Source organism: Atractosteus spatula, chromosome 1, assembly GCF_055471065.1.
Source record: "Atractosteus spatula isolate fAtrSpa1 chromosome 1, fAtrSpa1.hap1, whole genome shotgun sequence".
Taxonomy (NCBI): Eukaryota; Metazoa; Chordata; class Actinopteri; order Semionotiformes; family Lepisosteidae; genus Atractosteus; species Atractosteus spatula.
In genome coordinates, this window is record NC_142706.1 from 50791139 (window position 1) to 50815690 (window position 24552).

General features: G+C 35.7%; 1 protein-coding gene across 1 annotated transcript; it reads left to right on the forward strand.

Annotated features, from left to right (window-relative positions):
- Positions 1-23836, forward strand: LOC148841232 (putative E3 ubiquitin-protein ligase HERC4). Its single transcript, XM_088909853.1, has 23 exons — positions 1-400; positions 3342-3483; positions 4212-4291; positions 4423-4629; positions 5786-5877; positions 6191-6321; positions 6454-6584; positions 7023-7099; positions 7976-8070; positions 9531-9590; positions 9948-10056; positions 11022-11214; positions 11852-12009; positions 12568-12684; positions 13643-13750; positions 14611-14742; positions 15020-15160; positions 16067-16233; positions 17847-17913; positions 19392-19462; positions 20264-20447; positions 21688-21790; positions 22281-23836. The coding sequence occupies exons 1-23, from the start codon at positions 181-183 to the stop codon at positions 22490-22492; spliced, it is 2997 nt and encodes a 998-aa protein (XP_088765979.1). The 5' UTR covers positions 1-180; the 3' UTR covers positions 22493-23836.
- The last annotated feature ends 716 nt before the right edge of the window (positions 23837-24552 follow it).

Consider the following 24552-nt stretch of genomic DNA (forward strand, 5'->3'; position numbering starts at 1 on the left):
ATATCACGTATCATGTCTTTGACAGCGCTAGAGAACTCGTGTTATTTGTAGCCTGACAAAAATCAAGCGGTGGTGTTTATATTAGTAAACAGCCGATTTTATTTACAAACTGGGTTTGGTTATAAATTTCCACAAAAGTCTGGGACTCCAGTGTGGATATCGAAGGCTTCAGAAGCAGTGATGTTTTGCTGGGGATCTGCGTCGTGCCAGGAGCTGGGTTTAACAGGGAGGGTAGGCACTGACAATGCTGAGAGGAACGATTCCAGTCCTGTTTTTCTACGAAATCGAGTTGTTGAAATTGGATGTGGAAATGGTGTTTTTGGATTTATTAAAGAAAGTGGAAATATCTCTGTTTTTCTGGATGGAGATGGAGAAGGTCATCAACAGAAACGAAAATCGAGTAAGTATAATTTAATACGTAAGTAATGGTAATTTGCAATACGGTCATACAGTATTTTCACGTACATATATACGAAAAACTGGTATATTTTCATTTACATAATTTTCAGAGTTTGTAGTTTAGTCTGGACAATATACCACACCAACACAAAAATACTTACGATTACTTATTTTCTCCGGTACATGTACTACGGATTAACCAACATGTAACATATACTGTAACAATATATAACAACAGAGTAGCTTCTAGCTCATAACGTAAGAAATCAAGTACAAAAAGCCAGTTTTAGTTTTCTTTCTGCGTAGAATTCTAGCAAAGTTTTGCTTTCGTTTCTACAGCAAATGTACTGTAAATCGAGATAACAGACACGTGTGCACCTATAGTACAGTAAATAAAGATGACGAAATATTGAGTTTAACAGATGTCTTCTTTTATTCAAGGCGATTTAAACGTTGCATTAAAAATAGCAAATTTGAAGGGAGGTTTTTAAACACACTTACTGTATGACAAGATCAATAGTGAGGTAATACTTCTTACCTCAACAGGTTAATTGTACTGTACCTCCAGCGACCACCAGTGCACCCTCAGACAAGTACAAGACCGGTATCCTACATAATAGCATTTTTCAAACCTCTAACGACTACAATCAGTTATGACTCGATAAACGGAACACAAGAAAAAATGTTATCCACAAGGGACACCCACACAACCACACGGTCCCCAGTAACTCAAAACAAAAATTCCCCCCCAAAATCAATATGTTCCTTTATACTGCCCCTGCCCTGCTCCCCACAAGAGATTCCAGGGAGCAGGGGGGAGAAGGCAGTGCCCAAGCCTTCCTCTCCGAGTTCTCTTCATCTACTGTATGTCCAAGTTCTTCAATCATTGTTCTTCTTCAATCTCACATTCAATCATTGTTAGTGCTAGGAGGGCTTGTTGAAGGCCTTGATCAAAGGGTGAAAGCAGACAGTGAGAGAAATAAAACACACCAAACCCTAACAAATCAACTTGCCATTATACTCATACTTGGAGTAAACATACTGTAATGCCCCAAGCTTCTGCCCTACACCTACTTTTCTCACTCCATAACACATACTGTTACACACAAATGAATAGCACCTACTGTATACTGAACTGTGTAAGAACTGAAAATATAAAAAAAATATATATTGTGTGATGAAAGTGTAAATATTTATGACATATTTTTGATGATAATAATGCACTTGTAAGCTGAGGACCAGTTTGAGGCCCACGTGTCTTCCGGACTATCGTGATGTTTAGCCTCAAACTTCATCGAAGCAGATGAAGATGAAGGTTAAAGATCCTTTGGAGAGGCTCTAGATCTTGATGGCTGAAGACTGTCAGGAGTTAAAGTGTCTGTTTTAGGTTTAAAATTTGGATTTGTGATTTTTTCATTGCTTTGCTTTCGTCTTAACAATATTTGTTTCAAGTTCTGTAAGTTGTGAAGTTTCTAATGTTGTCTTTTAACATTTATTTATTTGTTTGTTCCATTATTGCCTCAATGCCTGTGCCAGCATGCGTTCTTCCTAGATGATTTCACCTCATCCCATGACATTTTAATAACATCGACACAGTCCTTGATGTTTTATCATTTCCAAAATTCCTTTACATTTTCAACAGCACCAGAGTCTAAAGCCTGTAACATTACATGATTTGCATGTCTTTATAACTCCTTGGTCCATAGGTTACAGACTTGTTAGGTGTTAGGTGGCAAAAACATTGCCTTGACAGTAGGTTACCTAAATTGCAATGTTTCTTGGTTGTTATTGGGGACACTATCTAAAATTATTTTGAACTCAACTTTCTTGCCCATTCAATCTCTTTGGCCTTATACACAAACCTGTTGTTCAACCAGTCATTTATCAACAACATTGTAGTCCCTGCCTGCTGACTAGGTTGCCAAGCAACCAGCAGTTATTAATTTGTGCATTTTAATTTGTGCAGGTTATCAGCACAGTACAGTGACAAAAGCTTAAGTTTAAAAAAGCGGGGTAAGCTTCTTCTTAAATGCTTTGAACCCAGAGGCAGCCTTCTGGTCCTTTAAAAAGTACATCCTGTAGCCTAATTTCTTAGAAATAATCACATTTCATCCACATTGACGCTTGTCGACGAAGGTTTATACAGTACTTAATATAATCCAGAAATTCCAAGGTTAAATTGTGCAGAATCTTCACCTTTCTTGAAAATCACTTGCAGTCTCGTGTTGTGTCGGCAACCAGGTTTTTGTATAAGCTACGGGCTTTCTCCCACACAGCAACACTATCCACACATAAGCCTTTCTAATTCGCTCCTTCACATTTCCAAACATTTAGCAATTTTTCTTTTTTTTCAATGATTTTCCCTAGGTACAGTACATGACATAACTTAGTATTTAAAGAAGCAGAAATTCTTAGATCTTTTCTTCCCCCTTTGGGATTGTACTGTACACTCATATCACTACACAACTTACTGTATCTTGGATATTTGCTTTTCCTACTAATCCTGTAACCTTATGAGGTTTTTTTTCTCTACACTACAATTTTCAGGTGCCTAGCTTTGATACAATAATTATTTTCAAGGATATTACCCTAATGATATGGTTAAAGTGAAGGATATTAACCTAGTATGTAGAAGGTCAGAAAAGGTCATCATAAATTCATTGAAGCTTTTGCATTAACAACTGTCAGGAGACTGAGATAAAGAATGATGTTTGCTAGTGCAGGTGAGATGATGACAGGAATTTTAGAAAGATTACTCAAGGATTGTAGAGCGCACATTACCATGGATTTAGGTAGACTTGTTCCCAGATTTGTTCCAATTGATTGTTTCATGTATGATCAAATCTATGTTGGGCAAGCCTGCATTAGAGAAGGGTTTACTATGTAAAGAATAACAAAGGTTAATGCAGTTTATGAATGAGTCATGTGCTTTGTATGTGCAGGGCAAGTGGAACTGCCGAAGCAGAAGGAAAAAAGGCAAATTGTCTCTGTGAGCTGCGGAATGACCCATGTTGTACTAGTTTCAGATTCAGGAGGCATTTTTGAGGCGTATTGTCACAAACCCTCTAAAGTGATATATGCAAAGTAAGTTTTTTTTTCTTTTTACTAGAGAAAGGAGGGTTTGGGCTAGTCATTCAAAATCTAGAAACATTTACTACTTTAATTTGTACATTAAAAAATAAAGATATGCAAAAATTGAAAAGGAATATTATGCAGTGGAGTTATTAGTCACAAAAACTAAATTAATGGATTTTACCAAATTTATTAATGTACTAAGAGTAGGTTATCCATTCTTGGTTAAAGCAACACGTGTAAATAATTATTCCTGTACAACAAGTCCTATACTTACACATGCATTATATGAAAAAAGGAAAGATTAAAGACAAAAATCTTTATAATAAGTAGGAGGCAGATCATGCCCAAAATCCCAAGCTGAGTCTCTTGCAGTAACTAGCAGTTTCAGTAAGAGGGAGTTTTGCCATTACATCACTGCAGCATGTGTGTTTTGTCATTCAATTCAATTTATTTTTATATAGCGCCTTTCACAACAAGGTTGCCCCAAGGCGCTTAACAATGCAATTGATGATACATTTTGTCAATACAGAACAAAAGACCAGAAGACATCATATAGGATTTTTTTTGTCATTTTGTCATTTTTTTTTGTCATTAACATCATATAGGATTTTTTAAAGGAATGCATATTTTTACCCTCTAATGTACCTGTTGTACTCCAATGTGTACTATACAAAGCATCTGTTTATTTCAAGGAAAGGACACCTGTATTTTTCAATAATTTGATTTGTTTACCTCAGGCCACTAAAGAATATATACAACACACAACAGATAATCCAGATTGCATGTGGAAACCACCATTCACTGGCACTTTCTAGAGGTAATGTCACCTAAAAAAACTATTTCAGCTTCCATTGGTTTTAGAACGTTTAACTTATGAATGCAGAATATACAGTAGAATCATTAATTTAATAATGATATTGAATTTCTTACACTGAACATGGCTGGCAGGAGGAGAAGTGTTTTCCTGGGAAACCAAACAGACCAGACAATACAAAGATAAAGTACCCTCTGTCCAGCGCCTCAAGTCCCTGTTGGGCATCCCCATTGCTCAGATCGCTGCAGGGGGAGACCACAGCTTCGCTCTCTCACTCTCCGGGACCGTGTTCGGCTGGGGGAGGAACAGCGCGGGACAGCTGGGCCTGGGGGATACGCAAGGTGACAGCATTTTACTCCAATTTAGACAAAAAAAAAATTCTCTGTGTTTAGCAGTATAGTTCCAGTGTGTCAAACATATTTCACTGAGCTGTGCTGGGGCAGAAACAGCGCAGGATAGCTGGGCCTGGGGGAATACGCAAGGTGACAGCATTTTACTCCAATTTAGACAAAATATTTTCTGTATTTAGCAGTATAGTTCCAGTGTGTCAAACATATTTCACTGAGGTGTGCTATGAGAAATGAGATATGTTTTGTTGTAGTAAGGAATAGTTTTTTGGACATTATAATGCACATGCAAAGAAGAGCATATCTGTCACTATGTACAGTATGCTCTTGTTTGTTACTGCCTCCTTAATATACATAGAGATGCTGCTCAGTTCCCGTCTTAACTGCATCCCGAAGGGGCTACAAACATGCAGTAACAGTTCTTTACACTGTGAAAGTAGCCTTTTCTAAATCTCTACCATATACTGTAAAACAAGTTTGGTGTTTCCTAGTCTCCTAGTCTCCTACACCATTTGTTCTCCACAGCAGTTTTAACATATCCTTTTTTAATTTAAGGTACAACAGAAATGAGCATAAAATGTTTCCACTTTTGTCTCATGTATTTTTTAATATTTTTATTTTAATTAATCGTCACTAAATCAAACAATTAAGTATATCATGTAATATATTTTATAACATACCTTCTGCTTTTCTGCATAACACATTGGCTGAATTATTCACAATGTTCTAAGGCAGCAATATCACTCACTGTCACAGTCAGATTCAGGGCAATACTACAGTATGTGCAAAGAACATTGCAGGGTGAAGAAAAGATGTCCAATTAAACAGCACACTAGACTTTTAACAAAGGGAAAAAGGGAAGCATAATATCCAATGTTAAAAATAACCATATTAATTAATAACACTTCTTAATATTAAAATCATTTGGCACTTTATTTATTATATTCATATTCATTTTGGAATTCACTTGTATAACGTAATTCCCTAGAAACTGTGTTATCACGTATAGTTCCTCATATGCAAGTGAACATTGATTGAATGTTAGACATATTGTTCTCCCACCCTCTTCATGAGAATATCAAACATTAGATAGTAAAAAACCTCACCTGTATTTAAAATGTATCCTTCCATAATTTTTAAAACAAAACAGACAGACGTATTCCAACACCCGTGACGGCACTGGAATTGAAGAAGACGGTGTTCATTTCTTGTGGGGAAGAACATACTGCAGTCCTGACTAAGGTTGGTGTTGTTATTTACTGAACTTCATGCAGATTAGTTAGATATTACACTTCACATGGTGTAAAGCTGCACGTGGGGATCTAACAAAGCCTTTAATATGATTCAGTTTTTTAAAAATAAAAAAGGAACTCCTAGTGAAACCAGGTTTTCACTAAATTACAATATACTGTATGGTAGGAGATGCAGATGTTTATCATCATAATGCCACCTTGGACTTATTATCCTCTTGGAAACAAAGCCAAGATGGAAATCTTGTGGCATTTATCTTGCTGCAAAATGATTTGTTCACTTGAAAACTGCTTTAATTTTCCAGGATGGCCTAGTGTTCACATTTGGATCGGGAAGCTATGGGCAGCTCGGACACAACTCGCTCAGGAATGAACTGAGGCCCCGGCTGGTGGCTGAGCTGTGGGGGAAGAAGGTGTCTCAGATAGCCTGTGGCAGGTAGTGTGACATGGCCATCTCTGATTTGATCTTATGGGGGAAAAGGCCAGTTATTTTTATTATACAATACATTTAAAGCTTTTTGTGTTGTTTTGGAAACATACTGTACACATACATTGTCCTTCCTTTTAGGAACCACACGATGGCTTATGTTTCCTCTTGTCAGAAGGTCTACTCTTTTGGGTGTGGAGCACAAGGACAGTTAGGAATGGGCTTCATAGAAAAGCAACTAATTCCGCTTCCAGCCACAACAGCAGCCGCAGGTATTCCTAATCTGCAAAGCATGCGTTCTAAACTGGATTGTCATTCGTACTGTACGCATAGTATCACATGGATCATTTCATGGGGCAGATTCACATGTATGGTCATAACAAAATGCCCTGTTTCATTATCCTGTGGTTTAAAAACTAGTGCATTGAAATGATCAAAATAAGATCTAATCAAGAGACAAGGGGAGGCATGAACATAAAAAATATCAACATGCTTTTTGGGACACCTTCTGTACAGCATTCAAGATCTGTGTGATGATCTACTGTATATACTGTATGTATAACTTTATACACCAGTTATCACATACTATGATTTGTTTCATCAGTAGGCAGTACCCTGCAGGATATGTTTCCCAATCAAACAGTTTGTGCTTGCTCACGAGATACGAGATTTGGTTTTGCTCTGTTTAATTGTTGTTTTATTTTTCATAGAAAATGGGACTGAGCTTGAGGTGGATAGAATTTTTGCTGGAGGAAACCAATCCTTTGTGTTATGCTCTTCACCAAAGGCAAGAAAAAATATGACTACATTTAACATTAGGAAGAAAGTTTTAAAAGTTTTTTTTCTTTCAGTTCAATGTATTTCTATATAGCCCCTTTCACAACAAGGTTGCCCCAAGGCTCTTAACAAAGCAAGTGATCATACATGTTGTGAATACAGAACAGAACAGAACAGACCAGAAGACAACGGAGGAGAGGAACAAAAAACTCCTTAGTAAGGAGAGACAAAAATCTCTAGGGGTCCAAGGTCAACTGGCTGCCCGACCTCTTTGGGCATGTTTAGCATTATACAATTAAAAAAAAATAACCAAATATATTAGGTATTTTTAATTTATTAGTCACTTTTGTACTTTTAGGTTTCAGTGAGAGCACCTTTAGGGAGTTTTATGTAAAGAAAAATTGAGATCCCTAAAATAACAGACAACAGGCTCACTTAAACAAGGTTCCAATTATTAGCTAGAATTTGGTCTTTAGGTTTGATTCCAAGAAGGTCCGATTGCCTGGCATGCTTCTTCTACTCTGTCACCTCTTCCTTCTCCCTGAAGATCCTCCTACCTTTTCTCTCTGTCTGTTTCTGCCTGCCTGTCTCTTATCCTGTGTTCCATCCCTTGTTTCTACTGGTTTCTATGAATCCCCAGAAGTGCAGATGTTGACTTTTATGACAATTGTAATATCCATAAGAATATTCATCTATTTAAATGATTCTGTACATTTTTACAGTTTTGGGGGTTAGTTTATCATCTTAATTTACACTGCCTAAAAAATAAATATTCAAGTGGAAATAGTTTTTCTTTTGTTGTACAATGTGAAAGAAAATAATTCTAAACTTCTCTTAACATACGAGCGCAGTTTGCTGTTGTAACAGTTCTCATTTCTTTTCAAAGGCATCAGGAAACACTCCTGTGAGCCAGAACATTTCTACATTAAATAATACAGAGGTAGAGGAGTTGATTTCTAAATCCCGCTCAAAGAAAATAAAGTAAGTTTCCATTTTTTTCTTGAGACATTCTATGAATAATTAAAAGTTAGTTTAAACGGGTCTAGTAATAAAAGTCTGGGAGGAAGACTCTTCAAATTTTATACTAATCACATTACCACTTCACTATAGATTTGATTCAGGCTTTCCTCCCCTGTGACTGATAACACAGTAGCCTCATGCTGTAAGGCATGGTGATTGTTCATCATGGCTTCATGAAGTAGGACAGGGTTTGAGTCTCAACCTGAATTTCTGAAAGCCCGGTTTCTCTCCTTGTTCATAGAAGTGCATTCTAGGGAAGATCAACTAAGATGTATTACTTTACCTTTAACATACAAGTAAAAACTATGAGGGGATGTGATCCAAGTATTTAACATGCTTGAAGGCATTGATAACATAAGCCCAGTGGATGTTTTCAGAGTCAAAAGTGAAACAAGAACCAGAGGACACAAATGGAAACATTTGCGTTTACAAATTAGAACAGGAAGAACTTCTTTGTGCAAAGGGCTGTGGGAAAATTGAGCCATATTGTTGAAGCCAATGCACTGGCTTCTCTCAAGAAATGGCTGGATGTGATTCTTGGATCAACTAGAAACCAGACTATCAAATGGGCTAAGTGGGCCAAATACCTTTGTAACTTAGAATTTGTCATTAGAACTGTTCTTATGTACTTAGAATTTCTGCACAGCGCATCTCCATCCATCCCACCATTCCTCCAATATTGCAGCAGCCCCTTGCTACAGTACATCTTATTAGAGGGGTCTGGACAGCATGTTCACTTAGCCAGTTGTTCTCCCTTCAGTGTAGTGGGTTAAAGCCAAATTACTTTCTAAACATAACAGGTAATATAGTGATTGTCTGGAATACCTATTTATTGTAAGATAAGATCACTTTATGGGCCATATACAATTTCTTGTATTAGGAATTTGTCTTTTTGTCTACCCCAACTTGCTCTCCATGAGACACACAGACAGGGAGAGAAGCTTGGGGTCAGAGGGCAGGGTCAGCCATTTATACAGCGCCCTGGAGCAGCTGGGGTTAAGGGCCTTGCTCAGGGGCCCAACGGAGTAGGATTCCTCTGCCGGCCGCGGGATACAAACCGGCAACCTTCCAGCCACAGGCGCAGATCCTTAGCCACAGAGACACCACACCGCTCCATTGTAGACATTTCCTTTCAGAATAGATTATAAGTTCTAGGTGAAACAGTGATAAAATGCAGACTTTTATTAAAGTGTGACCCAGATCTTGAGGAAACTAGTGAAATTAGCCTTTTCCATTACTGTAGAACATCCTGATTGTTCTTTTTTTCTTTTTTACATTAAAATGTAGCTGGCCTATAAAAGTTTATTCAGGATGACTTTTTCTTAAATGTGTGATATGGAAGAAGCCTGATTTTATGCTGCCATCTGGTATCATAGAATTGATGGTTTAGTTGATATTTTATGTTTTCTTTCTTTATACAGTAAAATTAACTTTGTTTTCGGATCTTCCTCGTGTCTTAATGGAAGCTTTCTTAAACAGAGGTAAGAGACAACTTGCAATGTACGATGTCTCATTGGAGACTTTTCTTTTTCCATCATTTATTGGAATTGGAATAATTAGAAACCTATGACTTTTCAAAACATTTTCTGCATTTTTCCATAGTCTTTAATATTCACTTTACATGTGCATTTTATTCTGCTCTCTGCTTTACAATGTTTGTTTCATGGTCTTATAAAATATTATCATATTTTGTGTTATAGGTAAGTGAACAAAACACTTTTTGCTACAACTTTTTTCAGGATGATGCTGTTTCATCTTGTACAATTTCACTACTAATTGCTTTCCTTGTACCGTTGTTTCTGTAAAAAACTTTATGGTTGATTTCTTTTTGTCAACAGGAAAGATGAACATTATAGAATCAGCCACAACAGCCCCAAGACAGGAATTGATTTTCGGCAAACCTTTCATGTTTTCCAGAAATTAAAGAACAGTGAAATATTGACTCAGGTATTTTGTGGATTGGTTTCTGCAGCATTTTTTTAAATGTCTGTATGAGGCAGACTTATTGTATTACATAATGTAAAAGTATGATCAGTCATAGTTTATATGCTAGTGATGATTGTTAAGTCTTTAAAATGTCAGAAACTTAATTTATTTGGAAATGGTTTATGTTTCTGGTTGGTTTATTATATTTTATTAACTGACATCAAGCAATCCTACTGCCCTAAAGAAGAAACTGTATATTTACAGATTTACATTTACATGTCTTTACAGAAACTGTAAAGAGATTAATTGTGATTTTGTCACAATTTTTCAAATATCACGTTTTTCAAATGAAGATTGTCAATTTATAAGAGCTACAAGTATAAAACTACTACAATTGGCAATAAGTTAAGCATTTCTAAAGTGCTACATATAGCACAGTTATCCTAGTCCTCAAGTTCTACATCTTGGGCATTAGTAACATCATAGATGTAAATACAAGTTACAATGGCATTATCTTGACTGCTGTAGCCTGATGGCACAGTGGTTAGCATTGGTGCTTCACAGAACTGGGTTATTGGGTTCGGTTCTGGACCTGGAGAGCTATCTATGTGGAGTTTGTATGTTCTCCTTGTGCTTATGTGGGATTTCTCTGGGTGCTCTGGTTTCTTCCCGCAGTCCAAAGGCATACTGGTAGATTAGTTGACTCTTGGGAAGATTGTCCCTGGTGTGAGTATGTGGCCCAGGGTGTGTCCTGCCTTGCTTCTGTCCTGAGGTTTGTTTTTAATGGGGAAAAAAGTGATGCAGGCAATGTGTGAATTACAAGAACTAACTAGATGATACTTTTGGAAATATGCCGTAGTATATACAAATATTCTGTTTTAAGGCAATAGCGTGTTATTATGATCATCATCAGATGCCATAGAAGAATGGAGAAAGGAATATCTTTGATAGTACAGATATGATTAACAACTTATTTTCTATGGCAGGTTGTCGCTGTGGTCTGTGAAAAGCTGCTGCCATCCCTCACTGAAGCTCCTGCTGGTGTGGAGGCCTTTAGAGTCTATCTTATAGTGCCAGAACTCCTCAGACATCTCGATACAGAGCAGAACATCAGTAAAGTCGCAGATAGTCTTGCTGTTGCTGTTCTTCGCCTAAACTCTGACAGTCTGGATGTGCTTGGTAATTATAATCTTCGGCTATTTGTCATGTGGATTTTATTCCTCTGGGAAACAAGCAGAATTTGATTATTACCTTGGGTATTTTGTAGCAGCCGGCAGTGGGCTGTTTTTGGAATTTCAGTGAATGGTTTTGAGTGTTCACGTCTCTTCTAAGATGGCTGATTACAGAAACTTTCTTTGTGGCATACGTAAAGCTGATCTATAAAATCTGGGGTATTTATATTTCATATTGAAGGATTTAAGATGGACTGGTGTCCCACCCAGGGTGTATCCCGCCTTGTGCCTGTTGCTTGCTGAGATAGGCCTCTGCTCCCCCGAAACCCCCTATTGAATGAAGCAGTTAGAAAATGGATGGATCGTACACAAAACGATCCATCCATTTGGATATATATTTATATATATATATATTGGATATATATTTAATCCATATTAAATATATTAAGAATACAAATACTGTATATAATAGGCTGCAATTCTGTTTATAAACAGCACTGTGTGATCTAACAGTTGGGCCTTCTCCTAATTAAACACCACACAGTAAAAAGAAAAGTTGTGGATTATGTGCTTATCACTGCCAGTATATCATTGTAATTACAAATGAATGTACAACCTACAATATCAGTATTTCTCTTTTTTAGAGTCCTTATGGACAGACCTACCAAGAGAATCCCTCAAATGCCTTGTGAGGTTGTATAAACACCAAACTGAGGAATGTCTGAAACAAAATTATTACCGACTTCATCAAGTAAAAGACAGACTTTACAACCTTCTGCAAATGTTGCAAATATTGTACAAGGTATCTAAATAATATGTGCAATTATTTAATTAGATCATGGTCATTACTGAAGTAATGTTATAGTTTTAGAATTTATATTCTAAGGAGATTTTTGTGACTAAGAATCTAGAGCTTTTTTCTTAAAAACTGAATTTGTATCAATAGTTCAGATTCCAACTAATTAAAATGGAACATTTATGTATTGTATTTTATGTCCTTGTCCCAGTACATAGATTTTATTGTTGTTTTTTTAGCAGAAATGTACAATAAACATGGAACACACTTGCTTAAAGAGGATCTCATAGCTAACATACAGTAGTTAACTCTCTGATTTTAGAAATATGGAAAACAATGCTTTCACTTGTTTCACCTTAGCTGTTGGCAGACATTTCTCAATTTACGTGAATCTCTTTTCTCTGAATCACAGTAAACTCTTAGTTTAAATGACTAATAGGGTGGATTTTGTCCATTAAATTTTAAGTCTGTTAAACCAAAGGTTTACTGTACTGACAAAGTGCCAGTGGTAAAACTTGTGAAGTTGTTAACATTAACAATATTCACCAAACTTCTGTCTGACAGTCAAACAAAAAGGCTAAAAAATCCATTGCAGCAAAGATGTTCTACCTCAACGAAATGTTCCTATTTCTGCCCCCATATGAAAGTCTGCATAAATGGGAGTTTTATCCTTCTGTTGAGGTAAGTAATGCCTTTTTGAAATAAATAAAAACATATACAGATAAACAATGAACTGTTTTTGTCAACATAACTACTTTTAACTAAAAAGTAAAGTGATTACAATTTATATTCCTAATCTGGCACAAAAGTTTCTGAAAAATTTCATAGGGCTTCAGTTTGTTAATAGTTACAATAATGATGGGATGCTCAGGTTTCCTCACACAGCCAGTCCAAGACAAGCTGGTTAATTGGTTTCTGGGAAAATTGCCCCTGACGTGAGTGTGTGTATGTATTTGTGTCTGGTTGTGCCTTGCAATGGATTGGCATCCCATCCAGGGTGTATCCTGACTTGTGCCCACTGCTTGCCAGGATATACTACAGCTCCCTGAATTGGACGAAGGGATTAGAAAATGGATGGATTGATGAGTAAATTATTGCTGATGCTAATACTGATTCTTATCTGGAAAAAAAGCTTGCAGCTTTGTTGCAATTATTACCTCTGTCATGAAGCAAATATTGAATACCTTGATTTTCTATGTGTGACGCAGAGCTGTTTCTGTTATCAGACGCAGAGCTGGGTGAAAAGGGCCTTTATGTGTTATAGAATGATCAAAATTGTTTGGCTGGGATTTTGACTAAAGACCTAAAAGAGGACAAAATGTATTTTGTGTGTCTCTGGCTTCTCCCTTCACTTCCTTAAAATTAATGTCCAGTGCTACTTAGTTTTAAAATGTTACTTACCTCTGGATAAAGGCACAGAGGCACTACAAAATGATGCATAAGGTACATTACACTTTTCTCTATACAGTATATCGCTCTGAATTATTCAAGTAAACCCACTATGCAATTGCTGTTTGTTGTAAAATAGTTTTAAATTTTAAAATCTTGTACTAGCAATGGTATTACTATTACTGTGTTTTCTACAGCAATTTTGTTACAGTTTTGGCAAAATAACCTGCTCATTATAATTGAATTGCAGGATATAACGAGGATAGAGCAGCTAACAGATCTGTTCTGCAAGTTTCCTTTTGTCCTAAGTTTGCCTGTCAAGGTGAACCTGTTTTATACCAACTCACATTTAAAAAAGGTAAGATATTTACAGAAAGACATAAACTTTAATTTGTAAAGGTCTTATAACATTTTACAACATACTTTTAAGATATGTGCCAACTATTTGACACAAAAGACAAAAAAATAAATGACATATCTGTCCTGTTCTACAATATAAGATTTCAAGCAGGTATTATCAAATAGTTTACAAGCAGAAAATATTTACAAGCAGAAATTCATCATTTTAATATTTTGGTATAAACTAAAGCGTTAATAACGGGAAAGACTGAATAATTTAAATATATGCAATCTGGTGGTAATTCTCTCCTGTCTAACTTGAGATAGACACGCTATAAAGGGTATTCAAAAAGTTCAACACATTTGTTAAAATATGCTTTTGTAGTATCTCATTGTTCAGTTATTTTTGATTCTTTGTAAATATATTTATTACATTATTCTGATATAGGCATGTTACAAACATTATTAAAAATATTCAAAATCAAATTATTGGAATATTTGGTGACTTTTTTGCTGCATATTTAATTAATTTTATAATTTGTTTAGTAAAATTGAATGCAGTATGAAATGGAAAAATTGATAGCAAAATTAACATGTAAAAAAAGAAACCGATGGTCATCATAAGAATGCTAAAATGCAGTAAAGTCAAAACAGTCTTAGTTCAATTAGGTTTGTTAAAATTGATAGGAAAATAAGTTTGTTAAAAATGATGAAAATGTGCGGAATACATTCAAAAACATTATTACATTGTGTTTTGGGGATTTGGGATTATGGGTTTGGTATGGTTAATAAGCATGTTGCTTTTAAAGACCTCACCTTATTTCTAGCCTTTCTACCTGTAATGTATTGTGTATTCAAAATATTTAAATGTAATTTCAGTTATCATATGGGGTGATTTTCCCAAATGGAGTACATGCACTGAACCTTGCAGTCAGACGCTGTAATCTGATTGAAGATGCCTTCAATATCCTGAGCAACGTAGCAGTCGAAGACTTGAGAAAATTGCTTACGGTAAGAAATGCGGGATTATATTGATGGGTTTACTGTGTAATTTTATTACTGCTGCTGTTGTAGGTAACTAAGTTTTTGTAACATTGTACTAAAACTGGATTCATTTTCTGTAAATGTAATAATGTTTTTAAAAGGAAATCAAGGAAATGCCTTTTGCTGCACAGATTAGTATGCAATTTCAATAAACCAGGTTTAAACTGTTATCTCATATATCAATATATCATTGTTTTTGACCAATAGTGTATGAACACTCATTTTTAATGTGAATATTTCATAGGTGGAGTTTGTTGGAGAGATAGACCGCCCAGGAGTCCTAAGAAAGGATTTCTTCCTCTACTTTTTTGATAAAGTGATAGAGCCTGAGTCTAACATGTTCTGGTACAATGAATTGTCAACATTACTGTGGTTTCCCTCCAAGGTAAGCTAGTCAGGTTCTGCAGCTGACTGAAAAACTGAAATCCCTCGAGCAATTCAACCTTCTAGGTTGCTTTTTTGCATCAAAAAGTACATGCTGTTTTGTGTTTCAAACTACAGTAATTAATTGTCGTCTAAATGGTGTGAGAACTAATACATTTAACTGTAGGCTTTCCTTACACATGGTCATGGTGGTCAAGTCGTGGTGAATTTCTATATTTTTTAAACAAATTAAACTCATGTTTGCAGCATGTGATTAATGTTCTTGTTCAGCATATGTTTGTACTTTACAGTTACTGTTGCAAACCATATAGCCCTCCACTCATCTGATTTGAAAATGTTTTCTGACACCACAAAATATGAGCCTAAAACAATTGAAACTATTGTAAAATTTCCTGCTTCAACTATGTATCTTTTTGGGCAAAATTGTAAAATTACCTGCTTCAACTACAGTATGTATCTTTTTGGGCAATCTTGCAATCAGTTTAAAATCGCTGTTAAAATGGTATTTAAGTAACCATGCGTTTCAGGCCATCTTAGGGTTAATTTGACAAGAACCATCCAAGTTTGACTCCATTTATAATAATGGTTCCACTTGAAATAACAAAATTGAGAACGTTTCCGCAAAAGAATGAGTTTTCTTAACAATTTTAATTTCACTCAGTTTTCAAATACAATTCTTGAACTGTGCAATAGAAATGTTAGCAGCCGTTTATCTGAAAAGAAAAATTAAAAAATAAACAATAGGAAACATTTTTCTTAAATATTGTATTCTTTAGTCCTAAAACATTTTCATGTTCTTAGATTTGAATAATATATTTGAAGTACGATGTTTGTCTGAACTCATCAATAGACCTCTACAGTACATGGCACAGTTTTCAGTTCTAGCAGATTTCTGTAACTCTTCTAGACCTCAGTGGAGAAGAAGAAATACTATCTGTTCGGGATTCTGTGTGGACTTGCGATGAACAACTACAACACGGTGCACCTCCCATTCCCTCTGGCTTTGTTCAAGAAGCTGGTTGATGTGAAGCCAACTCTGGAGGACCTGAAGGAGCTGGAGCCCGGGGTGGGAAAGTAAGTAATGATGAGATAAGGGCTCTATTTTGCAAACAAGTTAAATAACTTGAATTGAACTGTGGTGACCCATAATGTAAAGTATTCTTAAAATAACGATTTTACCTTTACTACACTTTTACCCACCAACCTACCACTCCTTTCTTATTTCTAAATAACAGTAGCTAGATTCCTACATCTGGCACCAAGCAGTGCTTCTTAAGGTCTTATTACAACTTTGATTTTAACATTTATTTTACTCATCCACAAACATCAGTGTCTTTTTCTGCAACTTTTTGTTTCTTGATTTGCATAATCAAAAGTTAATCCCAAACTTAAAGGACTCCAGATTTTTCAGGGTGCTGCTTCAAATAATTCATGCGTAAATGACGTTGTAACTCCTTTACCCCAGTCCTTAGGTGCCGAATTGATGCAGTTTGTATAATAGTTTGTCCTGTGGACTTCTTAAACTAAATGTGTTGTATTTTTTTTTCGACAAAACAGTGAATACGGAACTATTGATCTCAAATAATTTGGGACCAGAGCCTAGTGTGTCACTCTCTGTTGACTTCTTTTCAGTTAACATTAATAATGTTCAACATTAGGCCTCCTTTAGCTCAGAGAGCTACTGTAGATGTGTTGAACAGTCTCTGCCTGTTTGTAACGTTTCTTATGTTTTTATGCACAAGTATGTATATTAACAGTAGATGTATATGGCTACTGACAATCCATTTCACTCAATAATATCACAGACAATACAGGAATACATTAAAATTGTCATCAGGATCTTATACTGTATATAATGTGTCAATCAACATAGTTTTCCTTGTTAAAAAATGATAGTGAAATCAAAAAATGACTGCAGTAAAACAATCCTGCTGCAGTAGCTTAGATAAAGTGTAAAGTGAGAAATAAGGAAAGGTTAAAGTTGTATACAGTAGGTAAAAGGTAAAAAGTTGACAAAGAGCATATACAGTAAATGTTGCTTCTAGTTCATGAAAATGAAAACCTGTCCACACAACCAAACACAGCAACCCCAGAAGTGGTACCCACTGACAAGTTGGAAAATAATTATTCAGCTTGATTAAAAAAATCATCCAAACACGGTTCACTGATTGTCACAGAAGCCGGGGGCTAGCCGTGGAGAGAGACCAGCGAGACAGGCGGACCCTATGCATAGCAGCAGGAACAGAGCAAACACAGGGGTTCGATCTGGGCTGAAGGTATCGGGCGGAGTCGAAACGAGACTTTAGCCCTCAGGTAGCAGACGTGGTGCGACCTGGTGAGGCGAACCTCTCGACAACTGATCCCAATGCCGAGCGAGGAGGATAGGGATGCCTGGAAATATAAAGCCCCAGACAACAAGACACACCGGAAGAACAAGTAAAGCACAGGGAAACTAGGAACAGGACAGAGCAGGAGCGACCTCTAGATGTAGAGGGCATGACAGTCTTTGCAGTTATCCAGTATGTATTTATATTTATTATCAAAGCCAAGTCAAGAATCTTAGAGTTAGTGATCCACATCCAAACTGCACACTTATTTTAAGGGTGACATCAAAGAGACATATTTATTTTCTTCTTCCTGTCCTGTGTTGTCTAATGTGGGACGTTTTCTTATTATTTTGTCCTTAGGAGTCTACAAGACGTTCTGGATTACAGTAATGATGACATAGAAGAAAACCTGTGCCTGTCATTCAATGTATGTACAGTATGTCGTTCCTCAGATATACAGTAGTTTGTCTTTTTATATTTAACTTAACCGTTCACCTAAATATAGCCAGGTATTATATGAGCTTGATGCTCAACTGCATGGGATTTGTTTATCTGCATACTCTGTATAAAGCCGTGCAGAGCACAGTCCTGCCCGTCTTGTTTTCTCTCCTCCATGATGTCAACAGACCAACAGGAAACTGAAAGATATTAGAGACCTAATCAAATTCTTAATGAATGAAGAATGTTGGATATCTTTTTTCTTTACATTTAGTACCTCATTTGAAGGGTGAAGAGTTGTATTTGAATTATAAACCACCAAAGTAATTCAGTTTCTTATTACGAAATATATGGCTTTGTTATTCTGTGTTTTACTTTGATAACATTTGGACATTTTATACCACATTAATATGTAGAAAAATATAACATACAGTTTCCAAGTTGTTCTAGTGTATCTGCATAAAAAGTATAATCAATTTCAAGCACATTTTATCGTAAGACAGAATTATGATGTGAGAGTTCAGGAGAGTTCCCATGTCTCCACTACTGCGAATATAAAACATGAGTTGTGATGCAGTCCACTCCCTGACTACAATTACATTTGTGCCAATTAAAAATAGATTTTTGTTATGTTTATAAGTAAAAGACAAGATCTAACATACTTTTCAAGTTCAAGTTCAAGTTTATTGTCATTATACTCATATACAGGTATATGGTATAACTAAATGCTATTTAGCTAGCTCTCAGACGATACGTAGTACAAAAAAAACAAAAATACAAATGTATAATAAAATAAAGACAGAGACAAATGTGCAAAACAACAAAAAGGTAACAGGTAATGTGCAAAAACAACATCAGATGTGCAAAAACATGCATCAACAGAATGAAATAAAAGGATAGAAATTATGGGGAGTGAGCTTTTTGACATGTAAGGTAGAGGTAGATTTTAATGTGTGAGTTTTGGTAAGAAAGAAGGCACTGTGAGGTTCAAATCATAGGTGAGAGGTGAGGTGAGAGTGAGAGAGGCTGGGAGTTTAATGGTTTGATAGTGCGGGGGTAAACCAGCAGCTTAAAATCAATAGGTTTCATTGCCACTTTTCTATAGTGCCTATCCAATAAAATGGCTATAACTGTTGTGAAAAAAGTTAGAAGGATAAAAAAAGGAGCAGAGAAATTTAGCGATCATTGCAATCTGAGGGAAACATAACCTCTCACAAGAAATTGCTTATTGAATGCTAAAATAAAGAAGGAAGATTAAAAGAATAAATTTTAAAAATACACCTTGGATTTCTGTGGAACCCCAGTAAGTGATTTAGAGTAACTGTTTGCCACTTCACTGTGTTGCAGAAAGGTTGGTCATTCTGGGTCATTCTGTTCTGGTACGAAAAGTGAGAAAAGAGTAAAACATGTATTCCACAAACAAACCACAACAAAACACTTGTTTCACTATTTGTTCTAAATACACAGGTGTCTTGGGATGGCATGGTTGTAAATTTGCATCCTGATGGAGAAGACATACCTGTGACTAATACCAACAAGTATGTATTTAATGTAATGTAGAGGATGTCTGTATATAAATTAAATTATATATAAATTAAAAAATTAATAGGTCTTTATTTAGTAATATTTAAAAAAGGAATGAAGATGGTACAATGCGCCATTCCTAAAAACAAAAGTAACAATCTGTGTAACGTGCATCACTAACCTTTCTACTGAAGCTTAAATATTTACTAGATTGTATTTATTATAACTAATAATTAAATTATAGTTATAGTTATAATAAATACAATATAGTAAATATAACCAATATTGCTTTGTAGTAAAATATTTCTAATCTAATAGCTTCTGATAAACTTCATTGTAACAGTAGTGTTCTGTAATCCACAGTCACCAATGTGGCAGCATCTGCAATAACGTGACCATTAATACAGTGTCTCATTCATCACCATTAAAATTCTGATGTACAGTAGATAAGTAAATCAGAACTTTTCAGTTGAAACAAATGTTTTCTAAAATATTCTATTCTAGTCAAAACAGTATGTAGGGCAAATATATATATTGTTGTTGTAATATAGCAATAATATACTATTTTTATTGTCTTTTGATTATTGTTTTTAATAAATAATTTATGATTTGTATCTTATTTTATTGTTGTTCATACAAAGAAATCCAAAGATCTTATTTAAAAGTAAAAAACCTGATACCTTTTTTTATATCGAATGGGGTGTTATAGAATGGAGTAGAATTAATGCAGTCAAAGAACTTTTCGTTTTTACATTGGTTGATTGTAAAAACAGATCACTGTTCAGAAAGATGATCCATCTCTTTCTTTTTTTCAGGGAACAATTTGTCAGTGCCTATGTGGACTATGTGTTCAACAAATCTGTAAAGAATCTTTTTGAAGAGTTCAAGAGGGGTTTTTACCAAGTCTGTAAAATGGACATGGTGAAGATCTTTCAGCCACAGGAACTGATGGAGACAGTGGTGGGGAAGGAAGACTATGACTGGGAGACGTTGAAGCAGGTAAAAATTGTAATTATCACTTCCTCACTTCATAAAGATGTCAAGAAACACTTTTACATGTATTTGTTTGCCAGGTGCTTTTAACCAAAGTGACTTATGTGTGACATGGGCCTAAGGAGTTTCAGTGCTGCTTGCAAGTTAGGGAAGTTGTATCATAAGGGCAGTTAAGTATCAAGTAGTCAGGAAGGGTTAATTTGACACAGCCTTCTGGTGTTAGGTACAGTATATCCTAAAAAAAAGTTTTCATGTTCTTCTGGAAAATGGGTAGTGCGTCTCCAGTTCTGACAGGTACAGTATGTTGTTCCACCACTGGTAGGACAGCTCAGAGAATAGCCTGGGACTTTCAGCCCTACTTTGTCTGAGGTTCCCAATCACAGTACCCTAGTGGAGACATGGTGGGATGGCATGGTGTTGTAGTGGCTCAGTGGTTTGCAGTATAGCCTTACAGCACTGGAGTCCTGGGTTCACTTCTGGACCTGGGATGCTATCTACTGTACGTGGAGTTTGTATTTTCACTCCATGTTAGTGTGGGTTTCCTCCCACAGTCCAAAGACTTACTGGGAGATTAATTGGCTTTTGGAAAAATTGTTCCAAAGTGTGGGTGTGCATGTGTCTGTGTGTGCTCTGTAATGGACTGGTGTCCCATTCAGGTGTATCCTGTCTTGCATCCATTAATTGCCAGGATTGCCTCTGGCTGCATCGTGACCCTAAATTGGATAAAGCATTTAAAGAATGGATGGATGGATTATCTTGATTGGCCACTATTAACATTGATAAGTGCAAGGTACATGCACCTCAGAGAAGCCATCACATTGGTGTTTTCCGACTGCGGCAGCTTCTACTTGAAGGCAGTTATTGTGTTGCTTAATGCTTTATCATTGACATTCTGTTTGGTATTGCAATGTAATCTTCTCTAAAGAACAAAATCAACCTAAGCAAGTTTCCTTAATTAAAATAGAAACTTATACCAATGGTTTGACAGACCCAGATTATCACAAATATTGGACTTTCTATTGTGTATGTTGTATTTCTAGGTATATGGCTGTTTAGGGTTTGTGAAAACAGTGAAAACGTAATAAATTTGGGTCAAAATACAGCTCACATAGTTATTGTCTTGCCTGGACAAATAAAATATCTCTTTATTTCAAATAAAGAGCTGGTTAATATAAAATATTATACATTCTGTACTATGCAAATATTGTAAAAAGTATATACATTTTCTACTTTTCATTTTATCTAGAATTGCGTTTATAGACCAGAATATCATGCAAACCACTTCAATATACTCATGTTTTGGGAAGTGTTCAATGAGCTGTCAACAGAACACAAGAAGGCGTTTCTGTGTAAGTACTGTATTAATGAATGATTTTTCTGGTTCAATACACTTTAATGGGAGATATTTTTCTTTAGCAAAAAAATTATAATTGTTCTTTGGAAATATTTTTGTAATTACTTTTTCTCAACTTTGTGCTTAATGTAAGTAAATATTTTTACTGAAAATTCAAGGGATATCCCTGTTGTTCCATACCAAGAATACCATTTGCCAAATGAAAATTACAAAAACATTATTTAATGGTGTTCAATGAAAGTAGAAACTTAGTGTTAAGCTTTCATCATTTACAATTTACAGTACAGCTGGCAAGAGGCTGAAAGGTTTGATCAAATCAAGGCATTAGCAATGACAGAAACTGACAGAAACAAAGTACAAAGCCATGTGAAACATCATGAAGTTTCATGTAATGGAAACAAAACTTTAAAGTTTTTTCAGCAAGTACTGAATGTGACAAGGCAACTCAAATGTTCAAAACAATTTATAATGCCTTTTTATTTTAGTGTTTCTGACTGGATGTGACCGACCACCGGTTCTGGGCATGGGCTGCATTAAAATGACAATCCAAGTCTTGTACAATTTCACTCAAGATCACTTTCCAGAGGCTTTGACTTGCCACAGTCTGTTAAATCTTCCCAAATACAAGACTAAAGAGAGACTCCGAGTGAAGTTTCTGGAAGCCATCAATCACAATAGGGGCTTCTGGGAAGAATAAAGATCAACTGCTGTACTTTTTGAATGCTTTCCTGTTTATCTCCTGTCAACTAGGACACGCTGTTTAAACATATACTGTAGCATTCCTGATTAATGTCTTATTAATTAATTTTGCGATTAAGGAATAGATCTTTTGTAAAGAAACATATTGAGAATTGAAATGCCATGGCCAGCCTGCATAACTGTGCCATTCCCTTCACTCAGCTCTGAAGTGTGTTGTTGGTGCCCTGGCTAGAATAGTCCAGTTTGTACAACTGATCCTTTCTACTTGTTGAACACTGTGGAACAACACAGTGTCTAATATGTACTGTAACTGGAGAAACATTTTTTTACAACAGCACAGGGACAGGCTGGTTAGCTCTGAAGCTGCATAGCTCTTGGGTCCCAGATGTGATTCCAGATGGTGTGGCTTCTGTGTGAAGTTTGGATGTTTATCCTGTTTTTGTGTGGGAGTCTTCTCTGGGTGTTCTGGTTGCCTCCTACCTTCTGAAGACATGCTGACAACATTAGTTGATGTCTCTAAATTGTCAGTACTTCTGGGATTGCTGCAACCCTTTCCACAGCTAACTAGTTTTCTGATAATAGTTAATGTGTTTACCTATTCAAATTTATATTTTTCTCTTCAGTGTGCTTATGGAAGTTGGCTGGAATTATTACCTCATTTCATATTAAAGAAATATGAGTTTGCACCATATGGTAACTGTAATATATGACAAAAAATAGTAACTGGAAGAACATGTAAACATGTAAGTTTTCACACATGTAAACTAAGGTCACTGCTGAGAGCAGTAATTTTAATTGTAATTGTAATTTTAAGATCTGTTTACCATGCTGGATATTTATTTCTAATTTTAATGTTTTATCATTATTATGCAATCATATTTATCATATTATGTTCTATTATAATGTCATAACCTGTTTTATATCATCTTCAACATCATCATTGTAAATGGGAATGTCAAGAATTAAGAAAAGAGTTTGATTAATTTAATTTCTGTATTAATTAGTTTACAAATAAGAATATGTTGCACCTTTGTTTAATACATTGTGTTAGTTTGTGAACTTGAAGTCACTTAATACCATTAAAAAGGTTTTATTATTTGTTTTATTTTGCCTTTTAGGAACCAGTTGGAATAATACCTCATTATTAAAGGCATTTTCTTGTTCTGACTATACATTCATGTTTTGCTTTCCATGTTCTACCTGGATTAATTTGACAGAACTGAAATGAACATTCCTAACCATAAATTGTAAACTACAGTTTTGAATATTAAACATAAAAGCTGTCTGTAAAAAATCAGACAGTAAAGTAAGTTCTTTGTATTTAACCAGTAAATGCACCAGAAACCAGTAAATAAAGAATATTATTATATTATTAATATATTGTGCTTGCCCTGCATCCTGTCTGTCCCCAAGATTATGAAAGGTAATGAATACAATATTATACACAAACATATAACAACATAAACATGCGTGAAAGAACATCAACTCTGGTAGCGTGGCTCAGGACTTTCACAGATATACAGCTCTGATAGGAGATTAAAGGCCCAGGTAGTGATCCTGACTTTATTGATGACACTGGATGCAGTTGTATACACTGGGTACACTCATGTACACTGGATTCATTGGTACATTGCTTATATTGGAACATTGACATTGAGTCCATCAGGTATGTTCAGTACATTAGGCACATTGAGATTATTAAATACAATGGGTGCATTGTAAACATTGGGTATATTGGGTAGATTGAGTACACTGGGTACAAATGGTACACTGAGTACAATGAGTAGTACACTGCATACATTGTGTATACTGCTTACAGTACATTGGTTATATTGGATACACTGGGTAAAATGAGTACACCAGCTAGATTGGGTACACTGATTAGATTGAGTACGATGAGTATATTGTGTACTTTAAGTAGGTAGCTGCCTCAACATGCGTAGGCTGCAAAGGAACAAGTAAAGGTTTATTCCATGCTGAAAAGAGAAGAAAAACACAACATTTCGTCTGTGGAGCCTTCTTCAGGTGTGCGTTATTGTGTACTTTGGGTACATTGAG

Excerpts from the sequence above, each read along its gene's own strand:
- LOC148841232 (XM_088909853.1), top strand. The coding sequence starts at position 181 with ATGTTTTGCTGGGGATCTGCGTCGTGCCAGGAGCTGGGTTTAACAGGG. Across the intron at positions 4,630-5,785 it reads GGGCCTGGGGGATACGCAAG|ACAGACGTATTCCAACACCC; the intron begins GTGACAGCATTT and ends AAAACAAAACAG. Across the intron at positions 8,071-9,530 it reads TCCCGCTCAAAGAAAATAAA|TAAAATTAACTTTGTTTTCG; the intron begins GTAAGTTTCCAT and ends TTCTTTATACAG.